This window comes from Haemaphysalis longicornis, unplaced genomic scaffold (genome assembly GCF_048455015.1).
Source record: "Haemaphysalis longicornis isolate Haplotype H1 unplaced genomic scaffold, Haemaphysalis longicornis Haplotype H1 scaffold_7, whole genome shotgun sequence".
Classification (NCBI taxonomy): domain Eukaryota; kingdom Metazoa; phylum Arthropoda; class Arachnida; order Ixodida; family Ixodidae; genus Haemaphysalis; species Haemaphysalis longicornis.
The window spans coordinates 29,872,170-29,887,331 of NW_027526422.1; the positions used below are offsets into that span (position 1 = coordinate 29,872,170).

The 15,162-nt window shown below is 52.0% G+C and overlaps 1 protein-coding gene across 1 annotated transcript in view; it reads right to left on the reverse strand.

Annotated features, from left to right (window-relative positions):
- LOC144145023 (uncharacterized) overlaps positions 1-15,162 on the reverse strand; it is a 102,332-nt gene that overhangs the window by 12,027 nt on the left and 75,143 nt on the right. Inside the window, exon 2 of the mRNA XM_077676526.1 lies at positions 2,521-2,618. Within this exon, the coding sequence (XP_077532652.1) occupies positions 2,521-2,618 (98 nt within the window). The remainder of the gene's footprint in view (positions 1-2,520; positions 2,619-15,162) is intronic.

Consider the following 15,162-nt stretch of genomic DNA (forward strand, 5'->3'; position numbering starts at 1 on the left):
ATGAGTACTTTCTGGTACCCCTATGATGTGTATTACGTTAGTAACTTGCCCACTAATGCTGAATGCTCTAGAAAAAGCAGTGAATAGTATTTCACTTTAACTGCTTGTGGTCTGCACATACAGCGGCACAATTCAGTCCACTGCCTCTCAGCCTCTCCGGGTTCACCCTTGCCAGAAAATATGCACCCTGACCTACATTTAAGCCACCAAAAAGCGTGAAGCCAAGCGCTCGAGACCATCTATAGGAAGCGTACAGACATCTATGCGGACGCTAGCACCTACCCCAACGGGCAGCATAAAGTAGCTGTAGTCACCACCAAGACCACCCTCGTCACTTCTGCAACAATCAAGACTGTCAACATGGATTGCCAAAGAATTCGCCATCACATTAGACCGCATTCATACGAAGAACCCCCTTATCACAGATTCTCAAGCAGCCTGCGGAAGCTTCCCAGCCGGGAGGGTGGCCCGCTCAACTTTGAAACTACTGTCGCAGCATCAACCCTGCCAGAAAGTCGCCCTTGTCTGGGCTCCTGGCCATCCCTCACCGACGGGCAATAATTTTGCTCACCAGCAAGCCTGCGCCATCCAGGCTAATCAGGAGACCGCACCGTCCGTCCCTCTAGTTACTTTTTAAGATATCACTCAATATTGCCGGCCCGAACGACAGCATTTCCCTCCTCCACATCCTAGACTCTCGAGAGAAGAAGCATCACTACTTCGCCAACTGCAGAGCAATACCTTCCCTCATCCACCCCGCCTCCATCGTATGTTCCCAATGCAATCTCCTGCCAAATGCAAGTTGTGTTTAAAACCAGAAACTTTTCCTCATATTATATTAGAGTGCAAGCACAACCCCAACCTCCCCCCTCTTCCATCCCCACTTCCCACCCCTGAGCTGTGGCAGAACCTAGTGCCCAGCAGCGATCTGGATGTCCACACACTTTCGGCCTCCAGAGGAAAGGCTGCCCGCTCATCCCACTGGAAGCGCTGGAATTGTGATCTTGCTGTTTGATTCCGTGGGAAAAAATGCCGCTGTCCCTTATGCCTCGAAATCTGACCACAGAAACCTTACCACACAAAGGCAGTTGCCTGGCAGAAGCATTTTCTCGGCAAAAACCCATTGGTCTGCTACAATAAAATATTAATATGCACATGCATGCCATGAAACAATAGAAACACTGTTTCAGTGCAATTAAAAGCAGTAATCACTTGTGTGGCTGAAATACAGGTAGGAAGTGGAAGGGCGCAAGTTTGTGATAAAACCAGTAAACACTTTCTGCTTTCATTACGTGCAAGTTTCACCCCAGAAATTCATTTGATTTGATTGATTGTAGGGTTTAACGTGCCGATGCAATGCAAGCGATGAGGCGCGCCATAGTGGAGGGTTCCGGATTAATTTTGACCACCTGAGGACCTTTAACGTGCGCCGAAATCTCAAACACGGGCATTTTCGCTTTTCGCCTTCATCAGAAATGCGGCCGCCGCGGCGGAGAATCTAACCTGCGTCCTCGTGCTTAGCAGCACAATTCCACGCCAGAAATTCATCTTGGTGCTTTAATAGGAGCAAGAAGAAAGAAAAATTCAAAGCCTGACGAAACACAACATGCGGAGCTAACAAAAAACTAACTACATTGCGTAGACACAGCTTGTAGACACGCCCACAAGGGAAGAAAAAAAAATTGACTTTGGGGGTTCGTTGTGCTACACCTGGGCAATGATGTGCACTATAGTGGAGGGCTCCGGATTAATGTAGACCAGCTGGATATCTTTAACACAAACTGAAATCTCAACACGTTTTTCGCTTTTTGCCTCCACCTGAAAAGCGAATAGACACCTCAAATGCTATTTCTTACTCGTGTCCCATCCTTTTACGCTGTGCAAGATGAACGTATTCCGACTCGCCCAAACTGCTTCCAAAAAATTAAAGCCATTCCACTCAATGGGAAAGCTGTCAGAAGTGCAGAGCAGTGATTTGCCATAATGGGCTGTAGCGCTGTTATCCGCTCACTGCTACCACCCAACGCAATTCAAATTTCCCGCCTTTGCAGTGCTCGCACGCCCCTTGCCTGAAACTGCACCAGCGAGAGTTCTGTTCTTGTCGTGCTTTTCCTCCCGCACATGCCAGCATTGCACTGCCACTCTTTTTTGCTTGCTATCATAAAAACCAACCCAACGAGAGTTCCTAACTAAATGAATGCAGGTGCTGCCCGTTAATTTACGTATATTTTTCCTCAAACGTACCTACAGTTTTCTGTGCACTAGAACAACGGGCAGATGTACGACAAGCGCCAGCGGTTCACGAGTTTCAAACGCTTATGACTATACAAACTGCTTGGCTTTTGAAACCGTTGGGTTACGCCGCGACAACAGCCGCTACGACGGAACGCCATGTGGCTCTACTTGGGTCCAGAGCAAGCCACGTCGACAAGGCGAGCCCCTAAAGTGCTCTGCACTTAAATGTTGCTTGATTGCTATAGCACTATAAATCGTTACTGCAGATCTCAAACCAGTGCGCACCTTCATCTGTGCCAGCCCCCGGCTTGAGGTTCAGGGACGTCGTCACGTGCTGTGCCACAGTCTTGGCGAGAACGGTGCTCAGGCTCAGGGGCCATTGCCTGCACAGACGAAAAGAGAAGAGAAGGTGTCACACTCCAATATACACATAGGCAAGCAGCAATGAAAAACTGCCTAGCAGTCGGTCAAGTGAGCAGAAGAGAATAAAACAGTTCAGTTGAAATCGAAATATTGGTCAAAAGTACTGACATAAGTGAATCACAAGTACAACGAGCCACCTGTAGCTATATAGACTGGCAAGGGCAATGTCCAAAACATCTTGTTGGCCCAGATTGTGGCGCCCGTGAAGTACTAACGTGAGTTTTGATGTCAGCACTTTAAACAGGTACAAAATAATGCTTATTTGGGACAACAGTATCTCGAACAAAAGTAGCATCTTCGAAAAATAAACAGGTGCCCGCGGACTTGAAGTGACTGCTGCCAGCAACAACAGATGAAATCTGCATCCGGAAGGAGGCAGGAAGATTAAAACAAAACGCAAATAACACGACGCTATTATCCTACTATTTCACTGCTGTTATAAAGGCGATTATATGGGGCACAAGCTGAAAAACAAGTCGCAGAGTGTTACTCAAGCTTAGTCCCAACACAACGCAAAGATGACCCAGATGGAGTCGCATTACAAAGGGTTCATTCGCGTGCCAGCAGACACGCACACTCGGCAATGCGGAGACAAAAGCTGTATCTCCGCGCCTCGCTCCCGAATACGCGTTTGTGAAATTGAGCGCAAGGAACACAACCCGCCCGATGAATAAAGCATAAAATGAAGTGGACAACCATCGCGAGGTCTGCAGCGCGCGCACACGCACGCACGTGCACACACAGAACCGTTCAGTTCACGGGCGGAGAGGGCGCAGCCAAGTGCCAAGATCATGGAGGTTAAAAACCGGCCTCCCCAACCCCGGCACGCGACCCCGACCCCGCGATGAGAAGTCAAGAACGGGTAGTGGCTGGAGGGCGAGGGACGTGTTTCTATTTATGCTCCCTACCTCAGACGGCAAAGGAGGGAAAAAAAAAAAAAAGAAAGAAAACCTGGATGTGGAGAAATAAAACGCCAAACAGAAGTGCAGACAGACTCAAGCCCACCAGGAACCCAGATGTGCGCGACAGTGCAAGGGACTAATTTAAGGCGACAATGGCAAAAAAAAAAGAAAGAAAGAAGGAAGGCAGAAAAAGTCTGCGCAAAATTTCGACTCGCGGACAGCACGGGGGGAGGGGGTTCAGGAACTGAAAAGACCAAAATCGACGTCGGTAAAAAGAAGAAAAACAAAGGGGAGAGGGCCGCACCCGGGGGAGTAGCGCAGAGGGGTCGCTGTTTGTTCAGCAGCTGTCGGGGAGGGCGGGGACTCCCCTTTCGTGGCGGTCGCACACCGCGAACGGATATACCGCTTCACGGGAGACCTTTATCTCGCACCGTTGGCAACTCGGCGAAAGGACGACGTAGCTTACGCAAAGGGATGCGATCGGGGGACCCTTAAAGCGGTAACGATGTGATCGCCCACCATATTGTGACTCGAGCGACGCACAACGCATACAGGCGAACGAAAATGCCTTTTTTTAACGACTGCCGGATGATGCGCGTGGTTGACGAAGCGCAGTGTATACTTTCCCACTTCCGTCTGTGGGCTGCAGTAACTAATCTAAATAAACGTCATCCGCACACAGGACAGCCCACAATTACTGAGACAAATGCGGCAAAAAATAGCGTACACAGTGTGTGTCCAGATGACCACAACTCCTCCGGTAGCGATACACTTTTTCAGGGCTTAATTTACTGCAGCACGTACAAAACTACACAATTCAAAGGTTGGCCGTACTTTGTACGATCGTTAAGCTTAAAGGAGTGTGCGAAAACATTAAAAATGTGGTTGATTTTTCTGTCAGAGGAATCGGTAAAACACGAAAGTGAAAAATTGATTTGATTGATTGTAGGGTTTAACGCGCCGACGCAACGCAGGCGATGAGGCGCGCCGTAGTGGAGGGCTCCGGATTAATTTTGACCACCTGGGGATCTTTAACGTGCGCCGAAATCTCGTACACACGGGCGTTTTTGCTTTTCGCCTCCATCAGAAAAGCGACCGCCGCGGCCGGGAATCGAACCCGCGACCTCGTGCTCAGCAGCGCAACGCCTTAGCCACTAAGCCACCGCGGCGGGTGAAAGTGAAAAATGTGCAGCGAAATCTGCAGCTGAGCATGATTTGCGGGTCGGCGGCTGTCTTGTGGGTGTGCTTGGCGAGCGACGTCCTGCTGACGGGTGGCTTCGGCAAAGGTGCACTGGCGTCATTTCCGTGACGGATATGACGTCAGTGATATGGTGTATCCCGGCGTAAAACACCTTCGTGTTAATATAAAACCCGAAAACGAACAACCCTAATAGAAACGTACTCTCAGTACTAAAGGTTGCTTCCCCGCAAGAAGACCCTGTGTGCAGGGGAGCACCCTTTACAGGCCGCTTGCTTCGGTGTACTGGCGTTACTTCCGCGATGGATATGACGTGGGCGAAATCTGTGTATCCCGGAATAAAACAGTTTCGTGTTTAAAAAAAAAACATAACTTTGTGAAAACCTAAGCCCTTGGGTTTACGAGTCCGAAAGCAATAATGGCCAATTGAACGTCGCAGGGCGCCTGGCTCTCTGGTGACTGCTGCGCCTTCGGGCGATGGAGAGGAATAGAAGCGTCCTTCTAGATGCACGCGCTACGGAACGTGCCGCAGCCAATTGAAATTTAGAAGCTACTGCTACATACGCCGTCTCGTTGCAGGCCTCGACACCGGCTTGTTCGCTCAATGAAACATAACGATTTCGCACTAACATGCGGAAAACCGAACCGCGCACAGTTGCGTGAAAACGCTCTCTCTTGAGCACCCTGCGGCCAGAAGTGCACTGCTCGCGCTCGAAGAACAGTCAACAGCGGGCGCACAGGAAACGTTGACGCACTCAAAGAGTAGGCAACCCAGACTGTTCGATGAAAAATAAGCGCCAGCATTGTTACCATGCGAAAGCCGGCAAACCTCTGCAAGTTGGTGATGCACGTTGAACGACAGCGCAAGCGACAAGAGGAGGACTCACGAAGCGCCTCGCGTGTCCGCTTCCTATCGTCATAAGTCTTGTCGCTTGCGCTGTGGTTCAGCAAGCAGCTGTGTCTGCGTACATTTGGCCGAGGCTCCCTTATGAAAAGAATATTGGAGCCTGTAAAGGATATGGGAGAAATCGTGGTCCCACAGGTGCCTAGGGAAACAAAGCACGCGTATAGAAAACTACTAGAGTCGCCGCTGCAAACAGAACTCCGCCTCCAACCCCCCCTCCCTCTTTCCTCACAGGACAGATCAATGTCTGACTGAACGTCCTCGGGCGTTTGCACAAAGTCGGTCACCGTGCGGAACCCGAAAATAAACAACCAAATGTATCGCTGAAGGCGCACGCGTTGCCTGAAAACAAACAAAAGATCCGACGCAAGTGTCTTTACAAAAAGCGGTAGCCACACGCATCAAATCCGAGGCTGCCCTCCGTTTCATTCTAAAAGCCCACGCTATCTGCTCAGTCAAGGCAAAAAGAAAAAATAGAAGAAAGAAACCAGGGAACAAGGTAACGAGGCTGACACGACCCGTGCGGCGGCTGCTGCTGCCGAATTGTGCTCAGCGCAGTTCCTCAAAACACGCGGAGACGCCCAACAGAGGCGGTGCGCACGACAAGGCAGCGGCCCCTTCGGGAGAAGAGATCGGGGCCCGTAAACGCTCTGACAGGTCGGCCCCAAAAGCGCGGCCCGCCAACGCTTCTCACGAACGCACGCGCGAGGGCACGGCGAAACAGGCGCGCTGCAGAGTTCACCGCCTCGTTGGCCGCCGGGAAGTAGACGGCGTACACTCGAGCACACGCAACACAAGCAACGCTTCGACACGGACCGGAACGACCGCAAGTAGCAGTGCCACGAGAGACTGTTGGGGCGCACAGCCACAACAGTAAACGGAAACACCCGCAAACTCTCCCTCGCTCGCTTCCCGGCCATGGACGAAGGCGGCGACATCGAACGATAACAGCGAGATATAATCACAGGCGAAGACAAAAGGAACGAACGAGAGCGCTCGTCTAGTATGCGCCGCCATGACCGTGCGAGGCTGTGCACGCATCGGCACCACAGGGCGTTCGCCAAGCCTTCAAGATTACGTAGTTCTTAGGCCTGGCACACACATGGGTTAGACAGCACCAGAGAAATGCGATCGGTGATGACGCCGAGTAAGGAATATCACCAAGGAGAGTGCAACTATATACAGTCAAACCCGGTTATAGCGAACTGCAATACGCGCCACGATTAGTTCGATATATCCAATAGTTCGATTAAGCCGAACCCGCCTATAACTAGTTCATTGTTACGAGTTCGCAATACGGGGGAATCCCCCTCACCCTCCCCGTATTCAGAAACGAAGAAAATAAAGTGTCATTACCATGCACAAAACAATAGATTTATTGCAAATAATCAAGCTACTTTCCGCCTTAACTGCCTACTTAAAAAAACGGTATTTTTTTTCCTTTCGTTTTGACAGCGTCAACTAGCACACCATTCTTTACACGAGACATTGTTTGCACCAGTTCGTGTCCGTGTCCTTTAATATCGAAGAAATATTGGCGAAGGACATCGACTGCCGGAAGCACTTCGTTCAGCGTCGGACGGTTTTCATTTACAACATCCTCTGCCTCCTCGGTGCTTTTCATCAGCACTACGACAGTGCTGCTGACGGTGTCCGCGTGCAAGGGGCTTACAGTGACGGGAACGTCGTCGTCGACACTCAGAGAATCTTCGAAAGACACTCCTTTCGGCCCAGCATCGGAAACGTTGGCGAGCTGCCGTCGTGAGTCTCGCGCGTCGGAAGCAGTTATGGAAAGTGCCGGGCGTCATGTCGCTCCATACGAGGAGCAATGTCTCAGTCGCGGCCTTTGCTCAGTGGTCGCGCCCAATCAACATCTCAATCACCGCTCCGAGACCATGCATTTTGGCGGCCATTCTAGGCACGCCGAGTTCGATTTATCAGATGTGAACTTCGTTATAAGGAATATGGTTCGCGTGTATTTCCGTAACTGATTTTGTTCGATATATAGCATAATTCGTTCCATCCGGGTTCGTTATAGGCGGGTTTGACTTAGTGGATTCAAACAAACAAACAAACAAAAAGTGACGTCTGGACAAAGGAACGTGAAAGCACCTTGAAGAACCTCTTGACAAAAAAATAGCCTTTGACTAAAAAGAAAGGCCACGTACGACCAACAGGCCTTGTTTAGAGACGTCCATCGTTGGTGGAACGCGTTTCCGTGGCCATCCGTGGCCAATACGCGCAGCATATTCTCACCGCGATGCGACGTCGTCTGTTGCACGATTCCTGCAACTCCGACTACTGGAAGATTGCTCGCCGCTTTCACAGTGGCCTGCAGGAAAGTACGCCAGCGGGCAGTTTTTCCCCCCGCATCGAGGTCTGACACGGACAGGTAAGCCCACAGCTTAGACGCACCCGTACAACTTCCCCCGATGTCTCGAGACGAACAGCAGGCAAAGACGAGGAGGAACTGACGGGCTTCGCGAGACGAAGGAAATAATCCCGACTTCTGCGGGAGGTCTGGCGAAGATGACCAGCGGAGTGGAAAGCGCGCAACGACTGGGCGAGCCGCAGTCAGGCAGAAGTTTCCACTCTACATACAGCGTGGATGCGCTGCAGCAGACCGGCGGGCGACTTGCGAAACGTACGCAAATGCGTCGGCACTGCCAGGAATCGCGTGTGCACCGTAGAAGGCCGGGGAGCGCACCGATCCGAATTCGTTTGCCGAAAGAGGCCACCGGTTGCGTGAGGTAACGTTCTGTTCAGGGCAAAACAACTCGCGGATGCGCAGCTGGGTACACGAAGGATAACACCGAGAGAGGACTGATTAAAAAAATTCCTCGGGCACGTAAACCTGCGCTTTAGGGTGAAAGACAGCGATCAGAATTCACCGCTGCATCGTGTTTGCGTCTCTTGCTTGGCCTTATGACACAATTACTTCGACAAACAATTTCACGCCACAGGCAGAGCTATTCCCCAGGTTCACCTGTTCTATCTTTCTCGAAGGGATGGGCCGAAAGACAACATGGTCACACAAAATCCTTCTAAAGAGCGCATACTACAGCGGCACGAGCGGGGTTCAGAAAGACGTTCTGCTGCTGGCTCTAGCCTCTACACCAGCGCGGAGGTCATGACGAGTTTAAGAAAGCAGAGCTTGGGGGCTGACGCACGTGAGGACGAATTTATCGCGGAAGCCAGTCATACATCACACCTCGCGCAAAAAAAAAAAAGAAATAGAAGAAAAACAAGAGCAAGGAACAACTGCCGCGAAAGATGATTAGCCTCCCGGCCAAGGCACGTCCCGGCCACGTACACACGACCCCAAACGCTGGCCCCTTCGAAGAGCAGCACCAAAGCGGGCGTAGTTCAATCGGCACCGCTACCGGTTCCCGCGCGAGCCGCGGTTCAATTGGCCCGCTGCACATGCGCAAGTCATAAACAAGCCCCAGCGCGCACGCGCGCGTCGGAATTCATGGGCTGTTGCCGCCGCCGCCGCCGGCGGAGGAGTCCGCAGCGGCGCGCGCGAAACAACACTCGCGTGCAGAAATGTGTTTGTCCAACAGCGCGAAGAACAAGACAAACCACGAGGCGGGAGGAACAGGTTGTTCCGTTGCGGCGCCCTGCAGCCTCGCGTGAGAATCGAAGAGGCCACTTTTCAAAAGAGGCTCCGCGCCGGCCGGGAGTGGTCCGGGCGGGCAGCGCAATTACTTATGCAATCCCAGATGTGCTGAAGGGGTCTCAGAGGGCGGAAAGCGTTCCCGCGGGCCTCCCTCGCAACGTGGGCGCAGTCCACTGCGTGTTGCCGTTCGTTTCCGGTTAATCAAACCGGCATATAGACTCAACCGCCTCTCCTTCCAGCGTCGGCGCGGTGGACACTCCAGAAACGTAAACATGAAACGCGGACAGCGTCCACGGGGCCAAGAACACGCAGGCGGGGTAATCATTCGGCAGGCCCCGGCGTGATATGAATGAGTGCGCCGGCGCGCACGGGAACGGCCGGGACGCGAAAAAAGATTGACTCAATCGCGGCTGCGGATCTTTTCTCACGTTCCTATCCATCGCCGGCAGTGCGGGAAAACACGGCGAGGACGGACGTCCCGCTGTGAATACCCAGGTAGCCGAGAACAGCGAGTCAGCGCACTGTAGATGATACGATCGATCCCTTCCGTAAAAACTGTAACTCAGAAGAAACAATATGAAGATCGTCTCGCCGACGTGATGTCATCGCTTCGATCTCAATTGCGAGAATCTAGCCCGGAGAGGGGTGCAAGGATTTGCTGCGTTCACTGCACTCGTGGTCAGGGCATCCGGGCGTCAGTAAAACACAAGAGTGCCCCTTCCGTTGAAGTACTACTGGCCGGGGTGTTACTGCCACGCAGAGAATTTTGTGATGCACGCCAGAGTGGTAAAGCAGAGAGGTAGAGCGAAAGCACCGCTTGAAGCTTGTTCCGCCGACTGTGGAGTCTTCTTGCCACATATTGATCAGACAGTGTAGGGGGATTACTCACGGCGACCTCCACACATCGCCGGTTACTTGATTTCCTGACACTGCACCATTTGGCAAGTTGAGCTCAGTGGGGATTGCAAACGTACTCCTCCGTATTTTTCGATGGTTGGCTTTCCGGCAGTGATAAAAAAAAAAAAATCCCGGGCCATCCCAACTAACGTGAAACCTGCGGAGGGACGAAGCATGCAGTGGATAAGTCTATTCTTGGCGCGCGTTCTTGCCAACGAAAATGAAACCATTGGGGGATAGAGGTGTACAGCTTTGCTGTAAAAGCCTCTTGGCTTAGGAGCGCGAAGCTCTCTAGCGCGCGGCGTAAGTTTCCCGGTGTTTTACCACCGTGATTACATGAGACGACGATTACGACGACAGGAGACGCCAACAACCCCAGCCCCTAAGGGGCTTCACTCCTAAAACCAGGGCGCGGTTTCTTCTGCGCCTTAAATTCCAACGTTCCCGGAGAAGTGCGAGGTTAGTTTTGGAGGTGACAGCCCGTCTTTAGAGCAAAGCATGTATGCATAGTAGTGAAGCTGACCTTGAACGTGCTAGGTGGCCAAAGTGCGGTCCAGGCGCGTTTAACGAGGTGCGCAGATAAAACGTCTAACCAAAAATGTCTTTCCAGCAACGCACAGGTGTGCAGTGTGAAGCCGACTTTAAGGGCGCTGGGTGTACAGCGGGAGTTTATTCAAGATTCTACGCTTGGGGAGTTCCTGCAAATGCTTCAAAACGAAAGTGTTATTCCCGGATACACGAAGATTTCGCTGATGTCATATCAGTCACGGAAGTGACGCCAGTAGAACGAAGCAGTCAGCCTGTAAAGGGTGCTCCCCTGCACACAGGGTCTTCCTGCGGGGAAGCAACCTTTAGTACTAAAGAGTACGTTATACTTAGGGTTGGTCGTGTTCTGGTTTTATATTTTAACACGAGAGCGTTTTATGCCAGTCGGGATACACAAAGATTTCACTGACGTCACGGAAATGAAGCCAGTACACCTTTGCCGAAGCGACTCGCCAGCAGGACGTCGCTCGCCAAGCACACCCACAAGACAGCCGCCGACCCGCAAATCATGCTCAGCTGTAGATTTCGCTGCGCATTTCACTTTCGTGTTTTACTGATTCCTATGCAGAGGAATCAACCACAGCTTTTTTTAAACGCTCAACCGCAACCCAAAATTTTCTTTGCCAGTCTCTCAAGCAAGATATACGATAACAAAACCCGACCTTAACGCTTTGGTGCCTGGCGCGGCGCTAAACGGTGAAAGGGACCGACGTTTTTTTACGAAACCACCGCACAATGGGCCTAACTTCCGCTACCAACTGCTACCAACAGTCGCTACACTTTTATAAAGTGTAGCGACTGTTGGTCTGTTATGTACAAGAGGAAGGCCGTTTATAATATTCAAGAGTCCGCATTTACGTTAGCGCGCGTATAGTGCAGGACCACTTGCAAAGGCGGTGAAGCTGGAAACGCTTGCTTGAACGTTTAACTACGTCCGCAGTACACATCTGGTATGTTACGTGAGCAGCACAGTAAACTCCTCGCAATTTCCCCCACAGAATTCCCTCTAGCGCGAGAGCCACCGCTCCTCGATATTAGCATTCACTAAGCGCAATTACCCAGCCGCGAAGCTCGTGGAAAAAGAAGACAGGATAAAAGTAGCACTGAATAGAAAGACGCGTGACTAGTTTGGCTGCTCTCGTAAGACAATGTCCGCTTACGTTATACGCGCAGACAGGCGCGGTCGCTCCTTCCGTCTGTCCGGATTGCGCTTCGTTCGTGACTGCACGTCTTCGTAGCGAGCATTATACGGAGACCCACTTGACCGAGCTTGAGCCAAAGAAGGGCTGCCCAGACGGGCCTGTATTGCAGCGGCCTATTGTCCGCGCCGAGCCGGATAGCGATACCACAGTGGTCGTGCACGGCGCGATCGCTCTTACCAGGCCGCAGCGGGGCTTTCAATGGGGACAGCAGACGGGGCGGAAGGCAGAGGGCGGAGGTGCGTATTATACGCGGCACGGGCACTGCGCTGGTTCTGAACACCTACACGACCGGAAGAACCCGCGCAACACCTCGTCAGGCATTTTTTTTTTCTTTCTCGTACAATGCGCACGCAGTTGTGTCTATAAGGATGCCTCGTTCCGGCTTCGGTGAACAGTAATCGTAAGTCCTGCCATCGGTCGCACTGTACGATGGATCTTCATAGGGAGGCCTCTTGGCGTAGAAGGCGTTGGTAGGAGGAGCAGCCCGCAGCAAAACGCCCGAGGGAACGTCAACCATCTGACGGCTCCAACACGTGACCTCGGTCGTGTCTCCGGTTTCATAATCACCGCGGGGGGAACTCTGAGCCCGACCCTCTCGAAACTGGCCAGACGGGTAACACTGCGTCGCCAACAAGTGCTTTAATGCGAAGCCATTAAGTACCTCATTGTGCGAAAGACCGGCGCTGCTGTCCGGTCACGTTGTAAGAATATGTGCCCGGTATACAGAAAACGGTCGCACGTCGGCAAAGTGCGCATGTGGGTTAAGTTCGATAACGGAAATTAGTTTGGAAGGAAAATTGGGCGCATTGGAGTTCGTATCGGAATCGAACCCGGGTCTCTAGAGTAGGGGCCGAGTGCGTTACCATTAGGCTGCATCAGAACGTTGCCTACTGGCTACTCGAGTGGCTACTCAACAGCTGGCGCTCCACCTAGCTAGGTACCGAGTTCCAGCCAATGAAGAGTTCACAGTACGTCTTGCCGATAAACAGCGTTGCGTTGCGTAAACGGGCTTGCATTATTAGAAAAGAAAAAAAAGTAGACACCATGCCTCCCTGGTACGGCGTACACTTGTAAAGGGTGGACTCTAGTCGGTCCCTTTAAAAAGCACGCCATGATGTCACCGCAAACGTTTGCCACTTTTCGGCAGCGAGGGACGCGAATTTTGACAAGGGAAACGGATGATGGAACTCCTCACTGTAGCGCTATACATATTGCGCCAAATACTGCCAGTATTCGAGAACGCCCGGGGTGGAGGCGTCGGCGGCTCTGTGAACACCGCTTCGCCCCTGAAACGGCGCGCAAGGCCAGCCCGACGACGAAACCGGGGTTTCTGTGCCCCATTAGCCCCGAGGACAATCACCGCGAGCCGAGCGTTGCGGAGCACATTAGGCCTTACGACAGGCTCGGAAACGCACAAAACCGGGGGAAAGAGCGAGCGAAGAAACCGAAACGTCCTCCCAGACTCGAGAGAGAAGAAAACTCCGAACTGAAAAATAAAAGCTCCATTCCCAATGCCGGGACGGCGGGAACTTTCTTCTTCTGCGAAGGTCTCGCAGCCTCGGTTGCGCATTTTAACGGCGACGCAACGAAGCTCCGCTTTGCAGAACACGCCGACCTGACGGCGGGCGGCCACGGAAACCAGTCATCGGCTAGGCACGCTCGAGCAGCTCCGACGCCGCCACACTTGACTGGTGCGTGCGTGCGAATCCGCGCTTGTTTTCGTTGCCTCGCACGGCACCGCCCTCTCCCTCGGCTTCCCGTCCCCACCTCGTGCTCTCTTTCTTCCACGTCGCCGCCGCTACACATCTCGGGGTACGCGACGATACGAGACGTACCACCCCTTCCCCTCACCGCTGAAAAAGAAAACCGGGAAACGGCGGCGACGGCAAAAATAACTGCAAAGTGCAGACGTCCTTTCACGCGTCGCCGTCTCAACCTTCCCCATCTCCGGACGCCCACCATCACGCCGTTGCGTCTGAAACACGCACGTTACGTGGCGAAAGAAGTGACAATACATGATAAGGAAATGCGTATTACTGCAGCGCATTTAACTTTCCCGACTCACACCTCCGAGCTCACGGACACAAGCTGCGAATCAGCATTTCGCCTGTGCAGACGTAAAAGGAGAATAGTGGTGACTCACCACTATTCTCCTTTTACGTTTGTTTACTCACTTACGCAACGGCCCCTCCGTTCACCCGACGCAACGATTCAATGGCATGCGAAATGAAGAGCGATACGAGCTACACAGACTCTACACAGACTATCGCCCAGTCAGAAGGAAGAGCGGGAGGGTTTCGAGTGGATGCTGGATACAACTAATACGAGAGGGATGTCGTTATGTCTACCGGGATTGCGCAACGCAGAAGTTCTGATCGATGCGGGCGCAGCATGTCGATCGGCTCACAAGAGAGATAAAAGGAACGACACAGAAAGAAAGAAAATAACGAGTACAAGCAGCGAAGTATCGGCTGAGTGTGCGTTAATAAACACGGAACGCCGAGAAAGTTCGCGTGCAAGAAAGAGAAAGAATCGCGATTGAAGTAATTCATCTTCATCTTTGCAGGATATGGAGTAATGTGCTAAGGAAAGGCGTGTATGCGCTCTAAACCAGCCCGAAATACGTTGGAAGAAAAAGTACACAGGAAACGTTATCAGTAACATTGACAGCGGAACTGACCAGCGAAATAATATAACCATACAATAGCCTCGTAAACTGTACTTCCAAATTTACACGTACAGAAACGGTCTCAAGCTGGCCTCGTGATAGCAATTCGCTATACACAAAGCATACACAACTCAATTCCAGGTAACTGTCGCTTCTAGCTTTGTCCCCGAAGTTGACGCATTCTGCGCCTTCTTCAAAGATTCCGCACTTGGCAGCGAAGGCGATAGGCCGTCCTCCTCCGATGTGTTCGAGTTGCGCCGTGAAGTGCCAGGAGAGAATTTACGACACGCCGCAATTCGAGCTCCCGCGCCATGATAAGCGGGTGTTTAAAGACTCCGCTGACTTAGGCACACTTCCAGGCGACAAATATGCTTGCGTTGAGATTCCCTACTGGTGAGTCAATCGGCGCGAGAGCTTACGTCGTTTTTAACTGCACCCCGTGATGGACAGCAAGGAGGTCTGTTAAAACGACGCCGCGAGGCGCTAATTTTGTACAAAACATTAATGCGGCCCAAGGAAGCTTCTCGTAAAAATTCACGCGTAATTGATTACTTGTTTCGAATTGTCT